The sequence below is a fragment of the Propithecus coquereli genome, unplaced genomic scaffold, assembly GCF_000956105.1.
Source record: "Propithecus coquereli isolate 6110/MARCELLA unplaced genomic scaffold, Pcoq_1.0 Scaffold193, whole genome shotgun sequence".
Classification (NCBI taxonomy): Eukaryota; Metazoa; Chordata; class Mammalia; order Primates; family Indriidae; genus Propithecus; species Propithecus coquereli.
Window position 1 is genome coordinate 3,126,715 of NW_012144190.1, and position 21,020 is coordinate 3,147,734.

Consider the following 21,020-nt stretch of genomic DNA (forward strand, 5'->3'; position numbering starts at 1 on the left):
GGCCTCCCAGAGAGCTAGGATTCAGATGTGAGCCACCATGTCCGGCCCTTGGCCTGGCTTCTAAGGGCAACCAAGCGAGGGCCTACCTCACTCCTCCCATCCCATCCCAAGGCCCTCCTCCCCCATCTACTTCTGTCCCCTTCTCTCCTCAGAAGCCCACCCGGGTGGTAAACAAGGTCCATGCCTTTGGGAAGAGGGGCAATGCTCTCCGAAGGGACCCCAACCTCCCTGTGCACATCCGAGGCTGGCTTCATAAGCAGGTAGAGTCGGCAGGAGAAGGAAGAGGCCACTAGAGTCTGTGCCCTTGGCTGTCCACTGTTTCTCTCCTTCGGAGTCCCCAGATATGTTTCTTTTTGCTATCACTGCCCCTCTGCTTACTCTGTCATTGTTTCATTCATTCATTCAATGACTGCTTCCTGAGCACTTAGGAAGTTCCCAGCCCCAGGGCACACACCATGCAAATAAGACAAACAACTTTATACATTACATTCAAGATCAGGGTGGGGCAGGGATAGATAAAATATTAGTAAATAAATAAATGGCCCTGATCATCTGATTGTAGGAAATGCTGTGAAGAAATAACACCCAGGGATATGCTTGGAAGTGGCTGAGGGATGAGAGCTGGGTTTGACTCGTGGTGGGGGAAGGCCTCTCCGAGATGACAATCGAGCTGAGATCTAGAGGGCAGGAAGTAGCCTGCCATGCTGAGATCTGGAGGCAGAGTGTACGGAGAAGGAAAGGCCCCGCAGCAGGTAAAAGCTTGGTGTTCGGAGCGAGGCGAGGCAGGAGAGACAGTAGGGGCGGCCAAGCAGTGGTTCTCAAAGAGTGGTTCTCAAAGAGCAGTGGTTCTCAACTGCTGGTTCCCTGGACCACCAGCATGACATCACCTGGGAACTTGCTAGAAATACAAATGATCAAACCAATCAGGAACTCTGGGGATGGGGCCCAGGAATCTGTGTTGTAACACACCGTCCCAGCAATTCTTACGCACTCCGAAGCTCGAGACTCCCTGCAAACCTGTAAACTGGGGTAAGGAATTTGAGATTTATTCTAAGTGTGACAGCAAGCTCTGTTTTGAGAAGGGGACTCCCATGGTCTAACATAATTTTAAAAGACCATGCTGGTTTCTACGGGAACGTATTGAGGAGGAGAAGAGGGTCATGAGGTTGGAGATGGTGGCATGGTCCAGGCAGACGTGATGGGGAGACACATGATTCAGTGCCACCTTCCTGGCCTCGCTGTGTCTCATGCCCCAGGAATTGGACCAAGCAAGTCTCCGGATATAAAGCCCCTGCCCATGTGTGGTGTGCATTGTGTCATCCAAGCCTCTCCAAAACTTCTCAGTCCTCCACTGACAGATGAGAAAACACAAGGGTCCTAGCAGGGAAATGACTTGTTTAAGGGCATAGCTCGAAGGTGGCATAGGTAGGAGTAGAACTCAGGTCCAGCTGTGTCCAGAATCTATGTCAGCTCAGCCACCACACACTGGCTTCCAGCTCTCTGAGTCCATTACATCAGACATGCGTCTGTCCCTCTCCTCTCTCTGGGTCTCTGTCCCCTTACCCCCGTGTCTCTGTCTCCAGTTTGTCTCTGTTCCTCTCTCTCCAGGTCTCTTTCTCTCTCTGGGTCTCTGTGCCCACCGTTGCTGTCTTCATCTCCTTTCTCCTCTCCCCTCCACTCAGGCCCCTCCTCCCACCTGTCTCCCCAGGACAGCTCCGGGCTCCGGCTCTGGAAACGCCGCTGGTTCGTCCTTTCCGGCCATTGCCTCTTCTATTACAAGGGTCAGTGACCCGGCTGGCATGGGGTGGGAGGACCCCCCTCCCACTCGCCCTTAACTCTGACCTCTTGGCCTCCTGATCCCTGTGTGACCCTGACTGCAGCCCCCTCTTTGCAGACAGCCGCGAGGAGAGTGTCCTGGGCAGCGTCCTGCTGCCCAGCTACAGTATTAGGCCAGATGGGCCAGGAGTCCCCCGAGGGCGGCGCTTCACCTTCACCGTGAGTCTGTCCATCCCCACGGGTGCTATGTCTGCATCTCTCAGGGAAACTCTTAAGTCCCAGCAAGCCCTGGAGTATTCATTACTGGAAATGAAAGGTCTTGACCAGGATCAGTGGCACCCTCCTTTTAGAGGGCCCGGGCGTCCAGTCCTAAGCCTCCTCTCCCACAGGCAGAGCACCCGGGCATGAGGACCTACGTTTTGGCCGCTGACACGTTAGAGGACCTGCGGGGCTGGCTGCGGGCCCTGGGCCGGGCCTCCCGCGCAGAGGCGGACGATTGGTGAGTAGAGGTCCAGGCCCCTGACCCTGGACCTTTATCCTGAGTCAGTCCAGTCACCCCGAACTTCTCTCCTCAGAGGCCCTGTCCCCTTGAATGTCCGATCACTAGTCTTCTAGCTAAGGAGACTCGGTCTTCCAGACCTCACCTGCAGGGAACTTCGGCTCTTCCAATCGGCAAAGTCTTCTTCTCTTAAGCTCTGCCCACCGCCTGTTCAGCGCCGCCCCCGAGCTGACCCGCCAATCAGGGTGTCTGGTAGACACTCTCAGCTCTGCCCCCTGCGTTATCAGTGTTCCACACTCTCTCATTGGCTCCCTCTGAAGTCTCCATCCCCTGAGCTGCCCTCTAAACCAAGTCAGATAAAGGACAATGTCAGGTTTTTAAAAAAATGCCGGACGGTCTCTTAGGCTCTGTCGCGGCCTGCCCCAATTCTCAGGCTGGGGACTGGCTCAGACTATCTTATAGCCCGGGGCATTGGGTCCAGCAAACTAGACGGACCTTGTGAGTCAGCACAGGTCACTTCCACATCGGAGCCTCAGTTTCCCCAACTGCAAAATGGAGACAATGACTGATAGTGCACAATCTCCCCTTTGTGGGTGGGTCTCTGCCCTCGACTGTAAAAAGAGAACAGGGCTGTCCTGAGGTTCAAAGGAGTGATGTGATTTTCTGTGTCCACTCGCTAGTGGGCAACCCAGGTCACCCGCGCGGCCCCTGCCTGGGGAGGGCCCTGGCGGCCCTGGTGGTCCCCCGGAGGTGAGCAGAGGGGACGAGGGGCCCATCTCAGAATCACCAGAGCTGGCCCGACTGTCCAGAGGCCGTGGCAGACGCGGGCTGCTGGCTCCCAGCCCCACAGCCGACCTCCAGTCTGGACTGCGAGTGCAGAGGGCCAGGAGCCCAGAGTGAGTGGGACCCAGTTGGGGGCGGGGCCAAGGCCAAGGGCGGGGCCAGGGGCTTGCCAGCGCTTTCTGCCCGAATGTGTGTGGGTTCCTGGGGTTCTGGTGGGGTCACAGCCTGTCGGGGAGAAGTTCTAAGGAGGAGTTGCCACCGAGGGAAAATTATGCAGGATCTGGACGGTAGAGGAGGATTCTACTCCAGAGGGACAGTAAGACATGTCCCTGGGGCTGACTTGATGGGTAGTGAGGTGGATGGAGGGGGCTCTAGTTGACTCAGTTCTGCGGTTCTCTTCTTCCCACAGCCTGTTCACACCCCTCTCGCGCCCTCCCTCCCCTCTGAGCCTCCCCCGACCCCGTTCTGCTCCTGCGCGGCGACCCCCTCCTTCCTCAGGAGACACAGCACCCCCTGCCCGACCTCACACCCCGCTGAGTCGCATCGATGTCCGGCCTCCTTTGGATTGGGGTCCCCAACGCCAGACCCTCTCCCGGCCTCCCACTCCCCGCCGAGGACCTTCCTCTGAGGCTGGGGGAGGAAGGCCTCCCAGGAGCCCCCAGCCGTGGAGTCAGGAGCCCAGAACACAGGTGAACAGAGAGCTGAGGGGGAGAGGACTACATTTCCCACTAGGCCTCTGGGCTGCCTTTCTATACCGATCTCCAGCCTTTGTTCCTAAAGCGTCATGGGGACTGTAGTCCAGACTACTCTGCCAAGGCAGTGTCGTGAGAGGTAGAGTGGTTTGCATCTGCCTTGTGTCCCCAGTTTATTTTTCCAAGTAGGCCGCCTACCGTTTTCTCTGAGCATCACGGGAATGTGCCCAGAATATCCATAGCTAACTGTAAACATGAGAGGGAGAGAAGGTTGCAACTTCCATCAGCCCTGGGGCTGTTTTGCCAGGCTAGTCCATTTAAGACCATCCTCTGTGTGCCCACAGTGATACACAGCTGGAGAGCGGGTAGTTGAGGAAGTTGCCTGGGGGGCTCAGTTCTGAATTGCAAAATATCTCCTAAAGCACTTCAATTCTTGACACGTGCACTCTAATATTTATTACTAAGACGATGCCAATTTCTAAGCATCTCTGTGTCAATGTTCCTCCCAGGCACCCTCTGGCTCCTCCACTTATCTCCAGCTGCCCCCACGGCCCCCTGCAACCCAGGCCTCCATGGTTTTATTGGTAGGTATCCTGGGACACCCCAAGTCTACCAGAGCCCCCCCTTGCTTTCTTTGCTATGAGGAATGTCATCTCCTGGCCTAGGGTGCCTAGAGAACACTAGATATTTCAAGGTCCCTGGGTGGCTGCTTATTTAGTTTCCTGTGGCTGCTGTAACAAACTGGGTGGCTTAAAACAACAGAAGTTGATTCTTTCATGGCTCTGGAGACCAGAGGTCTGAAGTTAAGGTGTCAGTAGGGCCATACTCTGCCTGAAGGCTCTAGTGAGGCTCTTTCTTTGTCTGTCTCCTAGCCTCTGGTGGTTGCTGCAGGCCCTGGCATCCCATGGCTTGTGGCTGCATTGCCCCAATCTCTGCCTCTGTCACCACATGGCCATTTTCCTTTGTGTTTTTTGGTGTCTCTCTGTCTGCTTGAATAAGGACACCAGGATGACTTCATTGTAACTTAACTTACATCTGCAAACACCCTGTTTCCAATTGAGGTCACATTTTCAGGTACCAGGAGTTAGGACTTAAACACATCTTTTTGGAGGACACAAATTCACCCTCAACAGTGCTCAAGGGTTTTCAGCTGGCAAGGGTGGAGACTTTCCTAGCAACGAGGCCCACGAGGGCCTGAGGCCCCTTCTGGGCCTTTCAGGAACTCGTTATGGTAAGGTAGGGACAGAGGGGAGGGGCTCTCATTCTTTAAAGGCAGGGTCTATGGAGACCACAATCAAAGCAGTGTGTTTGTGGAGTGGCTGCTCCATAGCAAGGGGGTTGGGGGTAGAGGGTGTAGTGATGCCTGAATCTTCAGTCTCGCTCTGTATTTCCACTGTGCTGGTTGCTTCTGAGAACCTGGTGGCTGGCAAGGAACTTCTGAAGCCACAGTACCTGATGAGGCTCTGTGCATACATTTCTTGCATATTTGAGGCAGCCCTACTAGACCCCTCTTTGTCCCAGTTGCATGGATGACATCATTCCTACCAGCATTGTGTGCAGTGAGGAGGACATTCAGTGATCAAGCTTCGATTGAGGACAACTCTTGTTTGGGACCAGCTCAAGTGTAGTCCCTAGCTATGGGACCTTTACAAAGCCTCTTGCTGAATTTGAGGCAGCTCTGTTCCCTTGACAAGGAATGAGGCCTAGTGCCTGGTCTTCTGCCCTTCTGTGGCATGTGGGGTGGGGTTCAGGGGTGATGCGTGACAGCAGCACAGGGCTTGAGCTCAGGGCTCAAGCTTGGCCTATTTGATCAGATTTTGAGAGGGCTGAACCCCTAAAGTGAAACTTACTGAAGTTTGGATTTGGGGTTACAGGGATTGGGGAGTCACTGCCTAGCAACGGGGCCTATTGTGGCTGCATGAAGCCTGGGATGCAGTTGCTAAGGAAGGTCATTCTCTAGCAATGGGGCCTATTGAGATAGGAGTCCCCGTTTATTCTTCTCCAGATAGAAGCCAGCTTTCCTGTAACCATGAATCAATGAATAAATGAATGGGTAGAGAGTGGATCCCGTAATAGATAGTTACAGGAAAGGTGGCTTCAGGTACTGTAGCTTCAGAAGTTCCTTTGCTAGCTACCAGGTTCTCAGAAGTAACTAGCACAGTGGAAATATTGAGCAAGACTCTTCTATATTGGCTTTTGTGAATGATGTTTGCAATGAACATGGGTATACAAATTCTCTTTGAGTTCCTGCTTTGAATTCTTTTGGATATATACCTTCCTGACAGTTTATATAGCTATTTGAATGGTTCATTACTCCAAAATAAGTTCCTTATTTTGTTATTATATTTTCTAGTTATCGATGCTCTTATGTTTTGTAGACTTGTCTTATATGTAGTATCCTTGCTGAAGTCCCTTATGCCTTCTAATCACTCATCCCTTCTGTTGGTTCTTAGGGTAGATGAGCGTATCTTCTGTAAATAATGGTGGTTTTGCCTTTCCCCTTCCTCTCCTTACGCCTTTGGTGTTTTTCCCTTTTCTTTTCTTTCTTTTTTTTTTTTTTTGAGACAGAGTCTTGCTCTGTTGCCCGGGCTAGAGTGCTGTGGTGTCAGCCTAGCTCACAGCAACCTCAGACTCCTGGGCTCAAGTGATCCTTCTGCCTCAGTCTCCCAAGTAGCTGGGACTACAGGCATGTGCCACCATGCCCAGCTAATTTTTATATATATACACATATATATTTTTAATTGTCCAGATCATTTCTTTCTATTTTTTAGTAGAGACGGGGTCTCGCTTTTGCTCAGGCTGGTCTCGAACTCCTGACCTTGAGTGATCCACCCGCCTCGGCCTCCCAGAGTGCTAGGATTACAGGCTTGAGCCACCGCGCCTCGCCCCTTTTCTTTCCTTATAGCTTGGTCAGGATCTCTAATACTGTTGGTAGTGAGTATCGTTGTTTCATTCTTAGTCGTAAAGAAAATATCTAAAGTGTCTTCATTAAGTGTAATGTTTGCTATGGCTGTTGGATAACAGAGCCCATGGCATCTTCCTGAGGCCAAGAATCTGGCAACCGGTCTACTGAGGTTTGCAAAAGCTTAGAAGAAGCTAATAAGGGGATGGCTCAGCCTTGAGTTACAACAGGGATGGGGACAGACAAGTCCTTATTTTCTTTTCTCCCTCTCCTCAGCCGGCTCCTCCCCTGGAGTCAACCTTCCACCAAAGCTTGGAGACAGATGTAAGTTCTTATTGATCCAACCCCTGCTGAGTTCCCAGAGTTGGGGAGAGAAGGTTCTAGAATCATTCTCTAGGGTAGGGAAAAAGCCAGACCTGGTCCATAAATTGCTCTTGCTCTCATTTCTCCAGACTCTGCTGACCAGGTTGTGTGGACAGGACCGACTCCTGAGGAGGCTACAGGAGGAGATAGACCAGAGGCAGGAGGAGAAGGTACCCTGGGGTGGGACAGGGGTCCTTAGCCCTTCCTGACCGTGGGAGGCAGGATGCCGGCTGGATGTGGAGGATATGGGAGGACACTTTTTCTCCCCTCCTGGGGCTGCATGTGCCTTCAGAAGTCTAACCACCTTCCCTCTTGCTGCAGGAACAGCTAGAAGCAGCCCTGGAGTTGACCCGGCAGCAGCTGGGCCAGGCAACCAGGGAGGCTGGGGCTCCAGGGAGGGCCTGGGGTCGCCAGCGCCTCCTGCAGGACCGACTGGTCAGCGTGAGGGCCACCCTTTGTCACCTGACTCAGGTGAGCATCGGGGAGGGGGCACATCCTCCCAGGAGGCCCCAGGACTATACAGGTTGTTATGAAGGGGACCTGCCCCATAGGAAGGCAGTTCTTGAGAATTCTGTCCACTCCAAATTTCAAACCAATAATCTTAACCATCCTAGAGGATAAGGAGCAAGAAACAGCATGAAACAGCACAACTTAATTTAGCAGTTTGAGAGGGTGATTTCGATATGGACTTTCTGACTTTGAATCTCACCTCCTGCTCTTAGTAGCTGTGTGTCTTTAGAAAAGTTACTTAATCCCTCTGGGCCTTAGATGCCTCCTGTGTAAACTTGAGATAATGATATTTACTTAGTAGGGTCATTGTGAGGATTACATTAATATATGTAAATGAACAAATGAATATTTAACACTTAAGGTACCTGGTACTTGGTAAGCAATATTTAAGTGTCGGCTGTAATTATTATCAAATGGAAAATGGAGACAATAAGAGAAGCTACCTCACAAGAATTAAATGAATGCTGAAAACAGTGCTATTAATAGCACATGGTAAGTGCCCCATATGTGTTAGCTGCCGTCGTTATTATTAGTAGTAGTAAGAGTACCAAAATATTGACAAGGAGGTTCTGCTGTCCAGGAGCGTGTAGGCGTTGTGGTCTTGACTGTCCTCCAAATTCATTAGATTTGTAGACTTTGCTGCCTTAGGGGAGTGCAGAGGTAACCCGGGGATCCAGGGAATGTCCACACTAGCAGCCTGTTGGAATTGCAGGTTCGATATAGATGCTGGGGTTCACAGTAGTCCGAGCAAAGAGGCCCATGGGAATTGTAGTCCAGGTACCCTAAAGGTGCCAGGGATCAGGCCTTCCTTCCTCCTCCTCGCTGGGAAAAGATGGGATGGGGAAAGATCTAGTGGATGAGGTTAGTTAACCTGTGTCTTTCCCTTTCTGGGACCTGAGGAGCGAGAGCGGGTTTGGGACACGTACAGAGGCCTGGAGCAGGAGCTGGGCACCTTAAGAGAGACCCTCGAGTACCTGCTGCACCTCGGGTCTCCCCAGGTACGTCTCTGCTGGAGGGCCCAAGCTCCACCCTCCACTCCCAAACTCCGCCTGGAAATTCCGTCAGTGTTCAAGCCCCGCCCACAGAATGGAGGCCTCTCCCACTCCACCCCAAGCTCCTCCCCCCTCTGTCCTTTTATTCTAAGCCCCTTATGGTAGTTAAGACCCTGCCCTTCGTTTTAAGACCTGCTTTCAGATTCAGAGCCACTCTACCCTTTCTTTCTAAATCTATCCTCTCCTTGAAACCCTGCTCTCACCAGCAAAACTCCATCGCTCAGCCGTGTCTCCACCCTACAAGTTCCTCTCTTGCGTCCTGCTTCCTGACTTCCACTGTTAAATTGATCCCCTAGAGCTTCCGGGTCTAAACCCAATCTCTCCGTTCTAGCCCCACTTCTAAAATGTAAACCTCACTGCTTAGCCTCAGACCTGTTTCTTCATTGCAAGTCTAGCCGCCGAATTCTATGGTGTTGTTTTTGCTTTTAGCTGTGTAGCTCTAAATCACATATCTTTAGTTAAAAACATTGATGGGCCAGCCAGGGGCAGTGGCTCACGCCTGTAATCCCAGCACTTTGGGAGGCTGAGGTGGGAAGATCACGGGAGGCTGGGAGTTCAAGACCAGCCTGTGCAACATAGTGAGACCTCACCACCCCAACCCCTGGTCTCAACAAAAAATAAATAGCTGGGCATGGTGGTGTGCACCTGTAGTCCCAGCTACTTGGGGAAACTGAGGCAGGAGGATTGCTTGAGCCCAGGAGTTCAAGGCTGCAGTGAGCTATATTCAGGCCACTGCGCTCCAGCCTGGGCCACAAAGTGAGACTCTGTCTCAAAACAAACAAACAAACAAACAAAACTGCAGTTAATAAGACAGGTAGCCTAGTGTTGTCACAAGGTTAGACAGATGGACCTATAGACTAGAACAGGGTACGGTATTCAGAGATAGAGTCATATATTTATAGGGTGGCCAATTTATGACAGTGGTAACACTCCAGGGCAGTGCAGAAAAGACAGTCTGTCCAATTCAATTGGATATCCATGTGGAAAAAAAATAAACCCTGACTCCATAAATATAGCCCAGCTGATTTCAGACCCTTTCTGTGGCCCCCTTGCATTTTCCCACCTTTGAGTAACAAATTCCTTTCCTCCCCCAGGACAGAGCATCTGCTCAGCAGCAGCTGTGGATGGTAGAAGACACACTGGCAGGTCTGGGTAGCCCCCAGAAACCGCCCCCCAACACCGAACCTGAGCCCCCCTCTCCAGCGCTCCAAGGCGAGGAGTCCTCGGAGAGGGAGGTGAGAGGCACACATCTTTCTCCCCACACCCCAGCTTCCTGTCCCCTCTGTCCCTGACCCAACCCATCCCCCACTCGCCTCTTTCCCTCTTCCTTGAGCAGCTAACCAACGTCAGGCAAGTATGCCAACCATGCCCTATGTTTCCTTGTTTGCTATGTTGCCACCATAGTCCAGTGGTGTGCTGGGGCCAGATCCTAACAGCTCCCAAGAGCCACCTGTGTGTATCTCTCTCCAACTCCACATTGCATGATGTCATGCTGGTAGCCAGAAATCAACCACCGTAGGAGTATTTACACCACAGCCATCGGCAAACTACAAATTGGGGTACTTTTCCTCCAGAGAGACGTTTGTTAAACATTTACCAGACACCACTGCTCCCTGATCATAACTGGGAAGTCCAGACACATTGTAGGTTGCTCAGGAGGCAGGAGCCACTGTTGCCACAGCTGGGTTAGAACTGCTGCTGGCTCTGACCTCCAGACCACGTATCCAAAAGACCTGGGTTCAGATCCCAGCTCTGCTCTCTTTGTGACATCAGTCATGGACCTCATTTTGAACCTCAGTGTTGCCATATGTAAAATAGGGATAATAATCATAGCTGTCTTGCGGGTTTACTGTGGGATCCAATGAGATGCTGCAGGTAAAAGTGCTTAGCATAGCACCAGGTGCATAAGCATTATAAAACCTCGCACCCATGATGCCTTGCTTCACGCCAGGCATCGTTCTAAGAGCCCTACCTGTGTGGACTCAATCCTCATATCCCAAAGGAAAATATGGCCCAGAGAGGTAAAGCGACTTGCCCACGGTCACACCGCTAATTAAACAAATGGCAGAGCTGGGATTGGAAACTAAAATGTCTCACTCCTGGTTTACAATCTTAATCCTAGTCATACTGTGTCTCAATTGCTAAATTCTTGAAAAAGGGTAACAAGAATCACGATGATAATGATTCTCCTTCTCTGGTCCCTCCAGAGCCTGCCTGAGTCCTTGGAACTGAGCTCCCGTCGGTCCCCTGAGGCTGACTGGGGGCGGCCTCCTGGGGGCGACAAAGACCTCGCCAGCCCCCACCCAGGTGAGCACCCTGGTTTGGTCGGGTGGGATGTTCTCGGAGTTCCCTGTCCTCACCAAGTCCCGTTCTGTCCTTCCAGGTCTTGGGTCTCCGAGGGTCTCCCGGGCTTCCAGTCCTGAGGGTCGCCACCTCCCTTCCCCGCAGCTGGGAACCAAGGTAGGCCGTAGGTCCATCTTATAACCCTTTGATCTGACCATCCTGGACCCCCACTTCTGGGGAAACAAGTAGGAGAGGTGAGTTCTAAGGCTCCACCCAGAGCAGAGAGTTCTATTTGTTAAGGGCACTGGGGTTGAATTTTGTCTCTGTTACTTCTAAGCTGTGTGACTTTGGTTCACTTATTAAACCTTTCTGTTCCTCTACTTTTTCATCTGTAAAATGGGGCTAATAGCCAGTACCTATCACCTAGAGGTGACATGAGGATTAAAACTAGTTGAGTGCCTGTGAAGGGCTGCAGATAGTGCCTAGATATAGTAAGTACTTCATTCATTCACTCATTTAGCAATTCACTCATTCAACAAATATTTATGGACTAGTATCTCTGCTGTCCAATAAGGTAGTACAAACCCAAACAGATATTGGCTATTTAAATTTAAATAAAATAAAAAATTCACTCATATTTGCCTAATTTCAACTGCTCAGTAGCCACATGTGGCCAGTGGCTACCATGTTGGACAGAACAGATCTAGAACATTCCCATCATTGCAGAAAGTTCTACTGTACAGTGCATTTATGAGCGGAGGACCCAAGGGTGAACAAGATGGGAAGAAAATCCTTCCCTCACGAATCCGATATTCTAGTGGCAGGAGACGTAATAAACAATCAATTTACTATACATCACTTCCTATGTTATAAGAGCTAAAGACATAAAAACAGGGCAGGGCTGGGCGTTGGGATGCTTTTGGGAAGGGGTACGATCGTAAATGACTTGGTCTGGGGAGGCTTCGTGGAAAGGAAATGTTTAAGCAGGTACTTGAAGGAGGTGAGGGAACGAACTTTGAGGATGCCTGGCGGAAAAGTGTTTCACGGGCACAGGGAACAGCCTTTGCAAAGCTTCCTAGGCAGGTGCGGTCTGGGCCCGTTGGGGGAGCAGCTAGAAAGCCACTGTGGCTGGAGCTGAGTGAGAAAGCGACAGGGAAAGGGATGGAGAAGAAGACAGAGAGGGAATGGGAGCGGATCGCGCTTGGCCTTGAGGTCCATGGGGAGGGCTTTGCTCTGAGCAACGGGAGCCATGAAGGGCTCTGAGCAGAGGAGGGACGTGAGATGCCTTGGTGGGAACCGGCGCCCTCTGGCGGCCGTGTGGGGAACAGACTGTGGGGGGCGAGGGCTGGGGCCCTGGGGATAGAACAGTTGTTTGCAATAGGTTAGAAGCAGAGTGAACTTCTAGATATACTGTACCAGTCTTCAAACTTTATCCAAAACCCTTGGGAACAGATATAATTTACAATGCAAAACTTCGCAGATTCTAGAACAGTAACATGATGCACAGACCGTGTATTATATAAAACCCCCAGCCGCATCTGCTGCAGCACACTTAATCAAACGCATTAACATTTCCCCGATAAAACATATGAATATTCATACTGAATGGGATAAAGGCTATAAATAACAACCCAATTTAAATGTCAAGTTTATACAGCAAAGAGCTGCTAAATGAATGAGACAGTGTGCAATAAAAATAGATTATAAATATCAGTTTTTATTTCTAAGGAAAGGGTTTCATAAAACATCATGTCACACATCCAGGTACAAATGAAGCCACATGTAGTCGATGGTTGTGGCATCTAGTGGCTTAAGAACCCTGGAGACAGGGGTCATTGGAGTTGGACATCTAAGGGAGCGCTAGGAGTGGAATTTGGGTATGGTGAGGCAGGTGGCCTTCCTGTCACCTGACCCTTACCAAAGGGTCTACGTAGGCAGTCTCCCCTTAATTGAGTAAATAGCATCTCTTGACTCATGAGGAAGGTCAGCATTTCACCATTCATCAGTGGGGGTTCTCCCCCGTGTCCCCGATGTCGTCAACAGCATGGCTACAATCCTCTCAGATTTCTGAATTTCACACTGTGCCAGCACTTTCCCCACCCCGACAGGTGAGTCATTGCAGCCTCCAGAAGGGGCTTCCACTTGTACCGGTCATCTTTGGGCATAAATCCCAAGGTTCAGTGTCATCCTCTTATCATTAGTGACACCAGATCTGGTTGCTTGAGGACTTTGGGAAAAGAAGGTCCTTTGGTTTTCATCTGCAGGTTCATTTTCAAATATCTTGGAAGCCTCAGTCTGTGGCTGCATTTATTCGAGATGATTTATCAGCCTCATTCTGAGTGTTTGCAGCTGCAGCTGCGGCACCCTTAAGATGTCTTTTTTGTTCATTTGTTTGTTTTGTTTTTAGAGACAGGGTCTTGCTATGTTGCCCGTGCTGGTCTTGAACTCCTAAGCTCAAGCGATCCTCCTGCCTCAGCCTCCCAGACATCTGGGACTACAGGCACCACTGCACCCAGGCTTAAGAAGTCTAGAGTCCTGGATTTCCCAGTATTTGCAACTAGCATCCAGTTTGTTTTTTAAAAGGGTGACGGTAGTTATCTCTGCTCTTCATGGAGTGTAAAATTCCATGGTTCCAGCTGTATTCAGAGATGCCATACTAGGCAGAACACAAATATCCCCAATATGTCACAATTCACAAGACATTAAGGCAGGGATTGACACAGCCCTTTTTGAGACAAAACTTGACAATTTTCTTCCAGTCTCACTTGGCTGCAACCAGCTCGTGCTGCTGGTACAAAGTGATGACTGTGCTTGTCCAAAAAGATTTTTCTGAATACTCATAATTTCTTGTTTGCGTGATCATGCCTAGGAAAATTGTAGACATGTTCCGGACATCTTGGGTGCCGGCTCTCTCCAGTTTGTCTTATCTATGCCTACCAGATGTTGGGCACGGTTTCACCAGGTGTGCAAAGCAGGCAGATTCTAAATGGGTAAAAATATCTGCTTATTTGGACTATGTTTAAAACAACTGGATGTGTAGAAATTTCGTTTTGGTGCTAGCAAGCTATGGGGCCAGTGGCCTGGCCTGCGGTGAAGACATGAACAACACAGGGCAACGTTCAGGGGCGTCATTTATATAACACAGGACTCGGGATTGGTCAAATCAGAGTAAGCTGCAGGGATTGGTCCTACAATAGGCAGCTGATCCAAGCTGACTCCTTGGAATTTTCTAATTGGAGATGGCAGCCAGGAGTTCTCTTCCTTTGAGAAGGACCTGTTCCAGTCCTCTCCCCTAGCTTCCTTGGCTTGTGGCAGTGTAGCTCCAATCTTTTTATTTATTTATTTATTTATTTTTTGAGACAGGGTTTCACTCTGTCGCCCAGGCTGGAGTGCAGTGGTGTTGTCCTAGCTCACTGTAGCCTCAAACTCCTGGGCTCAAGCAATCCTCCTGCCTCAGCCCGGTTATCATAACTCCAATCTTCACATGCCATTGTTCTTCCTGGGAGCATTTTCTGTGTCCAGATTTCCTCTTTTTAGGAAGGATAACACATGTCTACAGCTGGGGAGCTCTGTCAGCTCATTTCTTACCTGTAACGTCCTTCGTTTTGTCCCATCTTCGTCTCCGTCAGTTTAAGCCAGCAGCATCTGTGCTGAGATAATTTAATGGATCCACATGTCACATGTAATATGCCTGATCTCTTAGCAAACGGTCATCCAGCCACGCCCTTGGTGTTCTTTCTAGAACATTCTTTCTCACTTTTTGCAATATGAATAGGCTAAAAATGTTCCAAATCTGCAACTTTGCTTAACAATTTCATCTCTGTGCTCTTGCATTTTTTTAAGTTCTGGAAGTTCAAAGTCACCGATCAAGGTGTCAGCAGCAGGGCCACACTCCCTCTGAAGGTGCTGGGGAAGGATCTGTTCTGGGACCGTCTCCAGCTTCTGGTAGCCCTTTGGCTTGTGGCACCAGGACTCTGGTCATCACATGGCAGTCTCCTTGTGTGTGACTTCCCTCTGGGTCTGAGCACAGAAGAAACAGTGAGGGCAAGAGGGAGTTCCGGAAGACCTTGCTAAGGCAGACCCAAACCGATCCGCTTAACGATTTCATTAGCCAGTGACTCCCATTCCTCCCTTTGTTGTTGTCAAAGCTAGTTCAGGGTTGGTTTTTTGTCACCAGCGACCCAGAGTCCTGACTACCTAGAGTGTGAAGAATATGTCCAGGCAAGCCTGAGGGCGTCGTTCCAGCGGATGGAGTGAGGCCAGAGAGGGAGGGGGCAGGCCACACAGGGCTTCAAAGGCCTTTGTCGTCAGTGTGCTTCGGGGCCATGGGAGCACCGTGGGTAGGGGAGGGAGAGCATCGCTTCTGGGGGTGGAAAGACCCGTCTGAGGTACTGTGGCGAATTTACTGGAACGGGCAAGACTGCAGGCCGAGAGGTTTAGCAAAAGGAAATAAAGAGGAGGCCCAAGGTCAGGGTCTTGGGGTGTCTCTCACCTCCCTAGGCCCCCGTGGCCCGGCCCCGGATGAGCGCTCAGGAGCAGTTGGAGCGCATGCGCAGAAACCAGGAATGCGGACGGCCTCTCCCCCGCCCAGCCTCCCCCCGGCTCCTCACCCTGGGGAGGACACTGTCCCCAGCCAGACACCAGCCTGAATTGGAGCAAAGGGTGAGGGAACAGGGTTGGGTTGGGGCTGTGGGGTGGTAGTGGGTCCTCTAGTCCTAGTTTGAGTCTCAGTTTCCTTCTCTGTAAAATGGGGATACTCCCTACCTCCTTACCCCAAACCGGGTTTCCAGATACACCCCAGCTTGTACTTGTGCTAAAGTTAGCTTCCTGGGCACTTGAGTGGGACGTGGACAGGAGGGAGCGTGAGAGGGGACAGAGTGGGGGGGTCACAGATCTGGACTGGAAGCTCAGTTTTCCTTCTCACTTGCTAGGTGTTGTCAAAAGCAAAAAAGGAAAAAAAAAATGCACCAGTAAGGAAATTGATTTTATTCACGCTCTTACGGAGAGCACCCCAGATCTGAACCTCAGAGTGTCTCAGGATGGTGTCACCTTAGACTTTTATAGGAAGGAATTAGACAAGTCACAGGTGTTGGGGCGGGAGGATTTTTTTTTAACCCCAGCTGTATTCCAGGAGCACAGGTAAAGTTAAACATTGTCAGTGTCTTTGGGCAACTTGATCCCCTTTCTGAACCCCCTCCACTTCACCCTCAGATGAGGACTTGGAGCTTCCAGGTGAGGAGTCCTAATGTCCCAATTCCTTTCCAGCCTGTCCTGGGGCACTCAGGAGCCCAGAAATGGCTCAGAAGCTCCGGGTCCTGGAGTAGGTAAGGAACTGGAGGGCGGGTCGAGGGAGCAGGAAAATCAATTCGCGAAGGGGTAGAGGAGGAGTATTATTATTAAAGTCTCCTGAGCACTGAACTACAAGTCACAAAACTTCTAGAGACGCTCGAGTTCCCGGAGCAGCAGAAACAAAATCAGAAAGCCCTAGATCCGCAGTAGGAACTTCAGTTCCCATAACCGGCTTGGTCGCTAGCAAACCCTGCCCTCCATCGAGCAAATCGGGTAAAATTGACGCGCGACGGGACGACAAATCCCGTAACGCGCGCGGGCAGTACCGGGGCGCGCCGTGCTCACAGTCCCTCAGAGACACGCGCTAGGGGCTGCAAATCCCAGGAAGACACGGGGGACACCGCGGGCCTGGCCGTGCCGGCTCATTGTACACTTCTCCCTTTTCTAGTCCGAGGAACGCCACCCCTTACTTGCCGCCGTCTGGAGGCCACCGGGAGCGGGTCCTCAGCCTCTCCCAAGCCCTGGCCACCGAGGCGTCGCAGTGGCACAGAATGATGACAGGTGAGGGGCGGGGATCCTGGAGTCCTGGGTTTTGGGGAGGACCTGGAATCCTAGCTCCTGGATGGGAGGGGTCTGCGGGCCGCTAGGAAGTTTTTATCTTGGTGAGGAAAGAACTGGGCAGGGCTTGGGAATTCTATCTAGGTCCCGGGCAAGAGGGCGACTGTGGTCCGGGCTACTGGCAGGAGGGGAGGAGGAGGTCGTGGGGGCGGACACCTGAGTCTCAGGGAGGAATGGACTGAGGGACTGAGGGGTCCGGACTTTTGGGCCTGGGGGAGCAGGAAGCCGGGGGACTTCACTCCTGGGTCTGAGAGAGGAAATACCTGGGAGTCCGGGGTCCTGAGTGCCGAAGTTTGACATTCTCATTCTCAACTCGTCCTCTCCAGGTGGGAATTTGGACTCCCAGGGAGACCCTGTCCCCCCTGCGCCACCGCCTCAGTCGGATCCCACGACCCAGGAGACCCCTCCGAGATCTCCTCCGGTGGCTGATTCCGGTACCGGGTTCTCTCGCGGACGTAGTGGGCGTGGCGGAGGCCCCACCCCCTGGGAGCGCACGTGGGATTCCGGGACCGCCCCTCCGGTCCAGACCCAGGACGAGGGGGCGTGGCCTCTGCGAGTCACTCTGCTGCAGTCCAGCTTCTGACCTGCCAAACGCGGCGGCCAATCGGAGCGAGAGGGCGTGGCCTGGAGTACCTCTCTAGGCATCTGGGGGCGTGGTCTGCTCCCCAACGGGGGCCTGGGAGAGGAGTGGTTTCCATGTCCAAAGTTTGGTTTTCCCACCGTCCAAGTTTGGATTAAAAGTTTGAATCTTTAGTCAATAGCTCTTTTTCTGTCTGTTTGCGGTTGTCACACTGGGGTCTCCGAGGGGCAGAGCTGGAGTCGTGGACTCCAGGGTTCTGAGGGAGGAAGGAACGGTGGGCTTCTAGTTTGCAGTTCGTCTGGGAGAGGAGGCAGCTGGAGGTCTGGATTATCGGGTCTGAGGGAGCAGGGGACAGAGAGCCTGACCCCTGGGTCTGACGGAGGAGCGGCCGGGGCAAGCTTCGGGTCCTTGGCCTTCCCCGCATCGCCCACCGCCCCGGGGCTGGGCTTCCAGCAGCCAGCCCTTATTTAAGGTTTGATCCCACGGCCTCATCAGACTTTGGAGGTGGCAAGAGGCCCAGAGTGAGTGAGCGAGAGAGACTCGAAATGGCCACAGGAACGAGCTATGCCGGGAAGGTGGTGATTGTGACCGGGGGCGGACGCGGCATTGGAGCCGGGATCGTGCGAGCCTTCGGTGAGCAGGGGCCTAAGGGAAGGGCGGGAGTAGGGGCTAATGAGCGTGGGGAAAAGGGACTCTGGTTCTGGAGTCTGGATTCTGAGCGTATAAAAGCTAATTTGCGATGCTAACTGCAATGCTAAGTGAGCGTTAGGATGGAAAGCCAAGTAGGTGTTCACGGCGTGGGTGGACAGAGATCTCTCACGCAGAGATTAAGATATAAAAGTTAAAAAAAAGAGCTTATTTTATCTTTTAGAAGGACAGAGAGAAAGAGACAGAGAGAGAGGAAAGAGAGGGTGAGCAGGGAGACCGCCTTGGCATCCCAAAGAAAGAAGGGGATGCCAGCCCTGAGGCCGAGTGGCTCGCTGATTTCAAGGGGGAGAAGGGGCAGGACGAGAAAGAAAAAACCCAGTGATTGTCACTTGACACAGAAGCGGCTGTGGAGTAATTAGCAGGAGGCAGCTGCAAGACGTCAGGTTGTCCCGTCTTTCTTGCTTTTCCTGTTCCCGGAGACTTGGTTATCTCTGAAATGTAGTCGGACTTAGCACAGGGGATGTGATGTTGCTGGAAACTTGGTTTGGGGCAGGAAACTGAGGCCTGGCATTTGTCCCCTGCTGTCTGTCTCGGGGGCTTCTCAGGAACTCCTGGAGGCCACAGAAACAGATTCTAAAGGCTACCAGCTGGTGACGTTCAGAGAAAGATTTGCATTTCCCTTTTGTCTGGTCCTTTCAGGTGTTGTGAAAATGGAATCCCTGCAGGGCGCCTGCCAGCCAGGGAGAGAGTTCATGATTGATCTTTAGCTGTTACTAGAAAATCAGGAGGTTAGATATTTTCCTGTTGTTTCAGCGAGGCCGGCCCCTTTCAGTGAGGGCGTGCGGTGACAGCCTGGGGCCTGGGTTTTTGGCAAGGTCTCCAAAGGAAGTTACTCCCTTTCTCTAGGTTTGTTAACGCAGCTGCAAAGCGGGTGGTTTGGGTTATCTGGAGTAGCCACGGGAAGTATGTGTCAAGGCCTCTGCCCTTTGTCCGGGGATCCTCATGACACTGGGATCACGAGGGGAAGGTGAGGGAGAGAAGCCCCACTCCATGTGGCCACAAGGGGGCAGCAGAGGCCTTCACCAAGGGGTAACCTGTTCTCTTCCTTCTCAGTGGACAGCGGGGCCCAAGTGGTAATCTGCGACAAAGATGGTGAGTGACGGTCCCTGAGTCCTCACCCCACCCTCCTCTCCAGGGGTCCATGCCCCCAGCCCCTCCTCCCTCAGACCCAGGGATCCGGGCCCCAGCTCTTCCCTCCCTGCAGAGTCTGGGGGCCGGGCCCTGGAGCAGGAGCTTCCTGGAGCTGTGTTTATCCGCTGTGACGTGACTCAGGAAGAAGATGTGAGGGTGAGAGAATTTTCCACCTCTACTCCCCATCTCCAACGATTACCTCTCTCTCTCTCCATTTGCCTCTCGGCGTTTGCACATGCTGTTCCCTCTACTTTCCCTCTTCTCCTGGCTAAATTGTACCCGCCACGAAGGTCTCAGCCCAGTGCCACCCACTCGCGAGCATTAGGCTTTCCTTGATTCTGACGACCAGGTCACATTCCTGGGTTTGTTCTCCTTCATCACCTCCATCTCCAAGGCGCTCATCACACCTGCCAGGTGGATGGAAATGAATAAATCCCTCAAAGTGGGCCTCCTGTGACTTTTTTTTCCTGTTTCTGGGTTTCTGTCCCTTCTATTTAATCAGTGTCTGTTATCTGTCCCTGTGGGTCTCTGCTCCTTTCTCTCTGGGCCTCTGTCCCCTCCCCTCTCTGGATCCCTGCCTGCCCCCGTCCCTGGAATGACAACTGGGGCGTGGCACTGACCAGCTCTCTGGTCTCTGGCACCTGGGCCTTCCTGTCTCCGCCTGTCCTGCCGTGCCCAGTGTCCCCCTGCTTCCTCCAGCTCCCGTCCCGTCAGCTCTGTGCCCAGCTTCCCGTCCCTGCCTTGCTTTTCGGAGCTTCGGGAGCGCCGGTTCCTGCAAAGTGGGCACCGCGCAGCACTGCTCATTTCCACGTTTCCTTCCCCCCAGACCCTGATCTCCGAGACCGTCCGCCAGTTCGGCCGCCTGGACTGTGTGGTCAACAACGCCGGCAACCGTGAGTCATGAGGCCTGAGGGCCACTCCCCACTGATGTCAACCCCCCTCCTGCCCCACCCCTTCCTCCTGCACCTCTGTTTCCCCCTCCCCATCTCTCACTCCCCATCCTGCCCCATTCCTCTTCCTGTCCCCCGAGACAGGACAGTGCAGCCATGGAAACCACCAGGCCTGGGCTTAAATCCTGGCTCTGTTCCACCCTCCCGGTGTGTCCCCAGTCCTGCGCCCTCACCTGTCCATGCCCCCTATATCTCTAAAGTGGGAATGATGGTCACCATCCTAATGACAGTGACCATCTCGGGTGCACAGCCTCTGCCTCGCAGGCACAGATGATCATTTCTGAAGTGCGGCCCACGCCCCTCCCCTTTGCCAGCGACGGTGTAGGTGGACTCACCGTGCATGGCTATGGGACTTGGTGTCGTGGGTCCTACAGGAAACTGCCATCAGCTTAACGACCACCCTTCATAGGAATGCCTCACATTGGTAAACTGAGGCTCAGAGAGTGAGTCGATTGGGCTGGGTTCACACTGCAAGGCCGTGGCAGAGAGAAGCCACTGTGTCAGCTGGGCTCACCCTCTCTGGGCTGCAGTTTCCTCAAATTGGTTTTTTTCTTCCCTGTCCTATCCCCACCTCCCCTCCTTCAGTTGTAAGGCTTTAAAGAAACAGCAGACACTAGTTCATCCGTTTTCCCTGCAGCCTTTGTTCACTGACAGGTGTTTACTGGCACCTACTATGTCCCACGCTCCTTTGTGGGGAGTGAGGGTTTAGCAGTGACAAAATAGAGACATCTCCTGTCCTCTGCCACTCCGGAAGGTGTGAGGGTGGAAAGCCCAGTAGGTGCTCACGGCGCAGGTGGAGAAAGATTTCTCACCCAGAGATAAATATATTATAGTAAAAAAGTTTATTTTATCCTTTAGAACAACAGAGAGAATGACAAAGAGAG

At 52.2% G+C, this 21,020-nt stretch overlaps 2 protein-coding genes across 5 annotated transcripts in view; both read left to right on the plus strand.

Moving 5' to 3' along the window:
- PLEKHA4 (pleckstrin homology domain containing, family A (phosphoinositide binding specific) member 4) overlaps positions 1-17,824 on the plus strand; it is a 20,289-nt gene extending 2,465 nt beyond the window's left edge. The window contains exons 3-20 of one of the 4 annotated variants that reach the window (XM_012643211.1): positions 153-260; positions 1,709-1,781; positions 1,895-1,995; positions 2,166-2,275; positions 2,956-3,171; positions 3,468-3,747; positions 4,260-4,334; positions 6,929-6,976; positions 7,105-7,185; positions 7,337-7,486; positions 8,425-8,523; positions 9,672-9,812; positions 10,785-10,884; positions 10,961-11,037; positions 15,361-15,522; positions 16,126-16,184; positions 16,598-16,710; positions 17,094-17,520. In XM_012643211.1, coding sequence (XP_012498665.1) covers positions 153-260; positions 1,709-1,781; positions 1,895-1,995; positions 2,166-2,275; positions 2,956-3,171; positions 3,468-3,747; positions 4,260-4,334; positions 6,929-6,976; positions 7,105-7,185; positions 7,337-7,486; positions 8,425-8,523; positions 9,672-9,812; positions 10,785-10,884; positions 10,961-11,037; positions 15,361-15,522; positions 16,126-16,184; positions 16,598-16,710; positions 17,094-17,350 — 2,250 coding nt within the window. In that variant the 3' untranslated portion in view covers positions 17,351-17,520. The other 3 variants (XM_012643212.1, XM_012643213.1, XM_012643214.1) reach the window with 3 other exon arrangements.
- Positions 17,825-17,829: 5 nt separating this feature from the next.
- HSD17B14 (hydroxysteroid (17-beta) dehydrogenase 14) overlaps positions 17,830-21,020 on the plus strand; it is a 14,259-nt gene continuing 11,068 nt past the window's right edge. The window contains exons 1-4 of the mRNA XM_012643216.1: positions 17,830-17,980; positions 19,109-19,147; positions 19,260-19,342; positions 20,013-20,079. Of these exons, the coding sequence (XP_012498670.1) occupies positions 17,893-17,980; positions 19,109-19,147; positions 19,260-19,342; positions 20,013-20,079 (277 nt within the window). The 5' untranslated portion in view covers positions 17,830-17,892. The remainder of the gene's footprint in view (positions 17,981-19,108; positions 19,148-19,259; positions 19,343-20,012; positions 20,080-21,020) is intronic.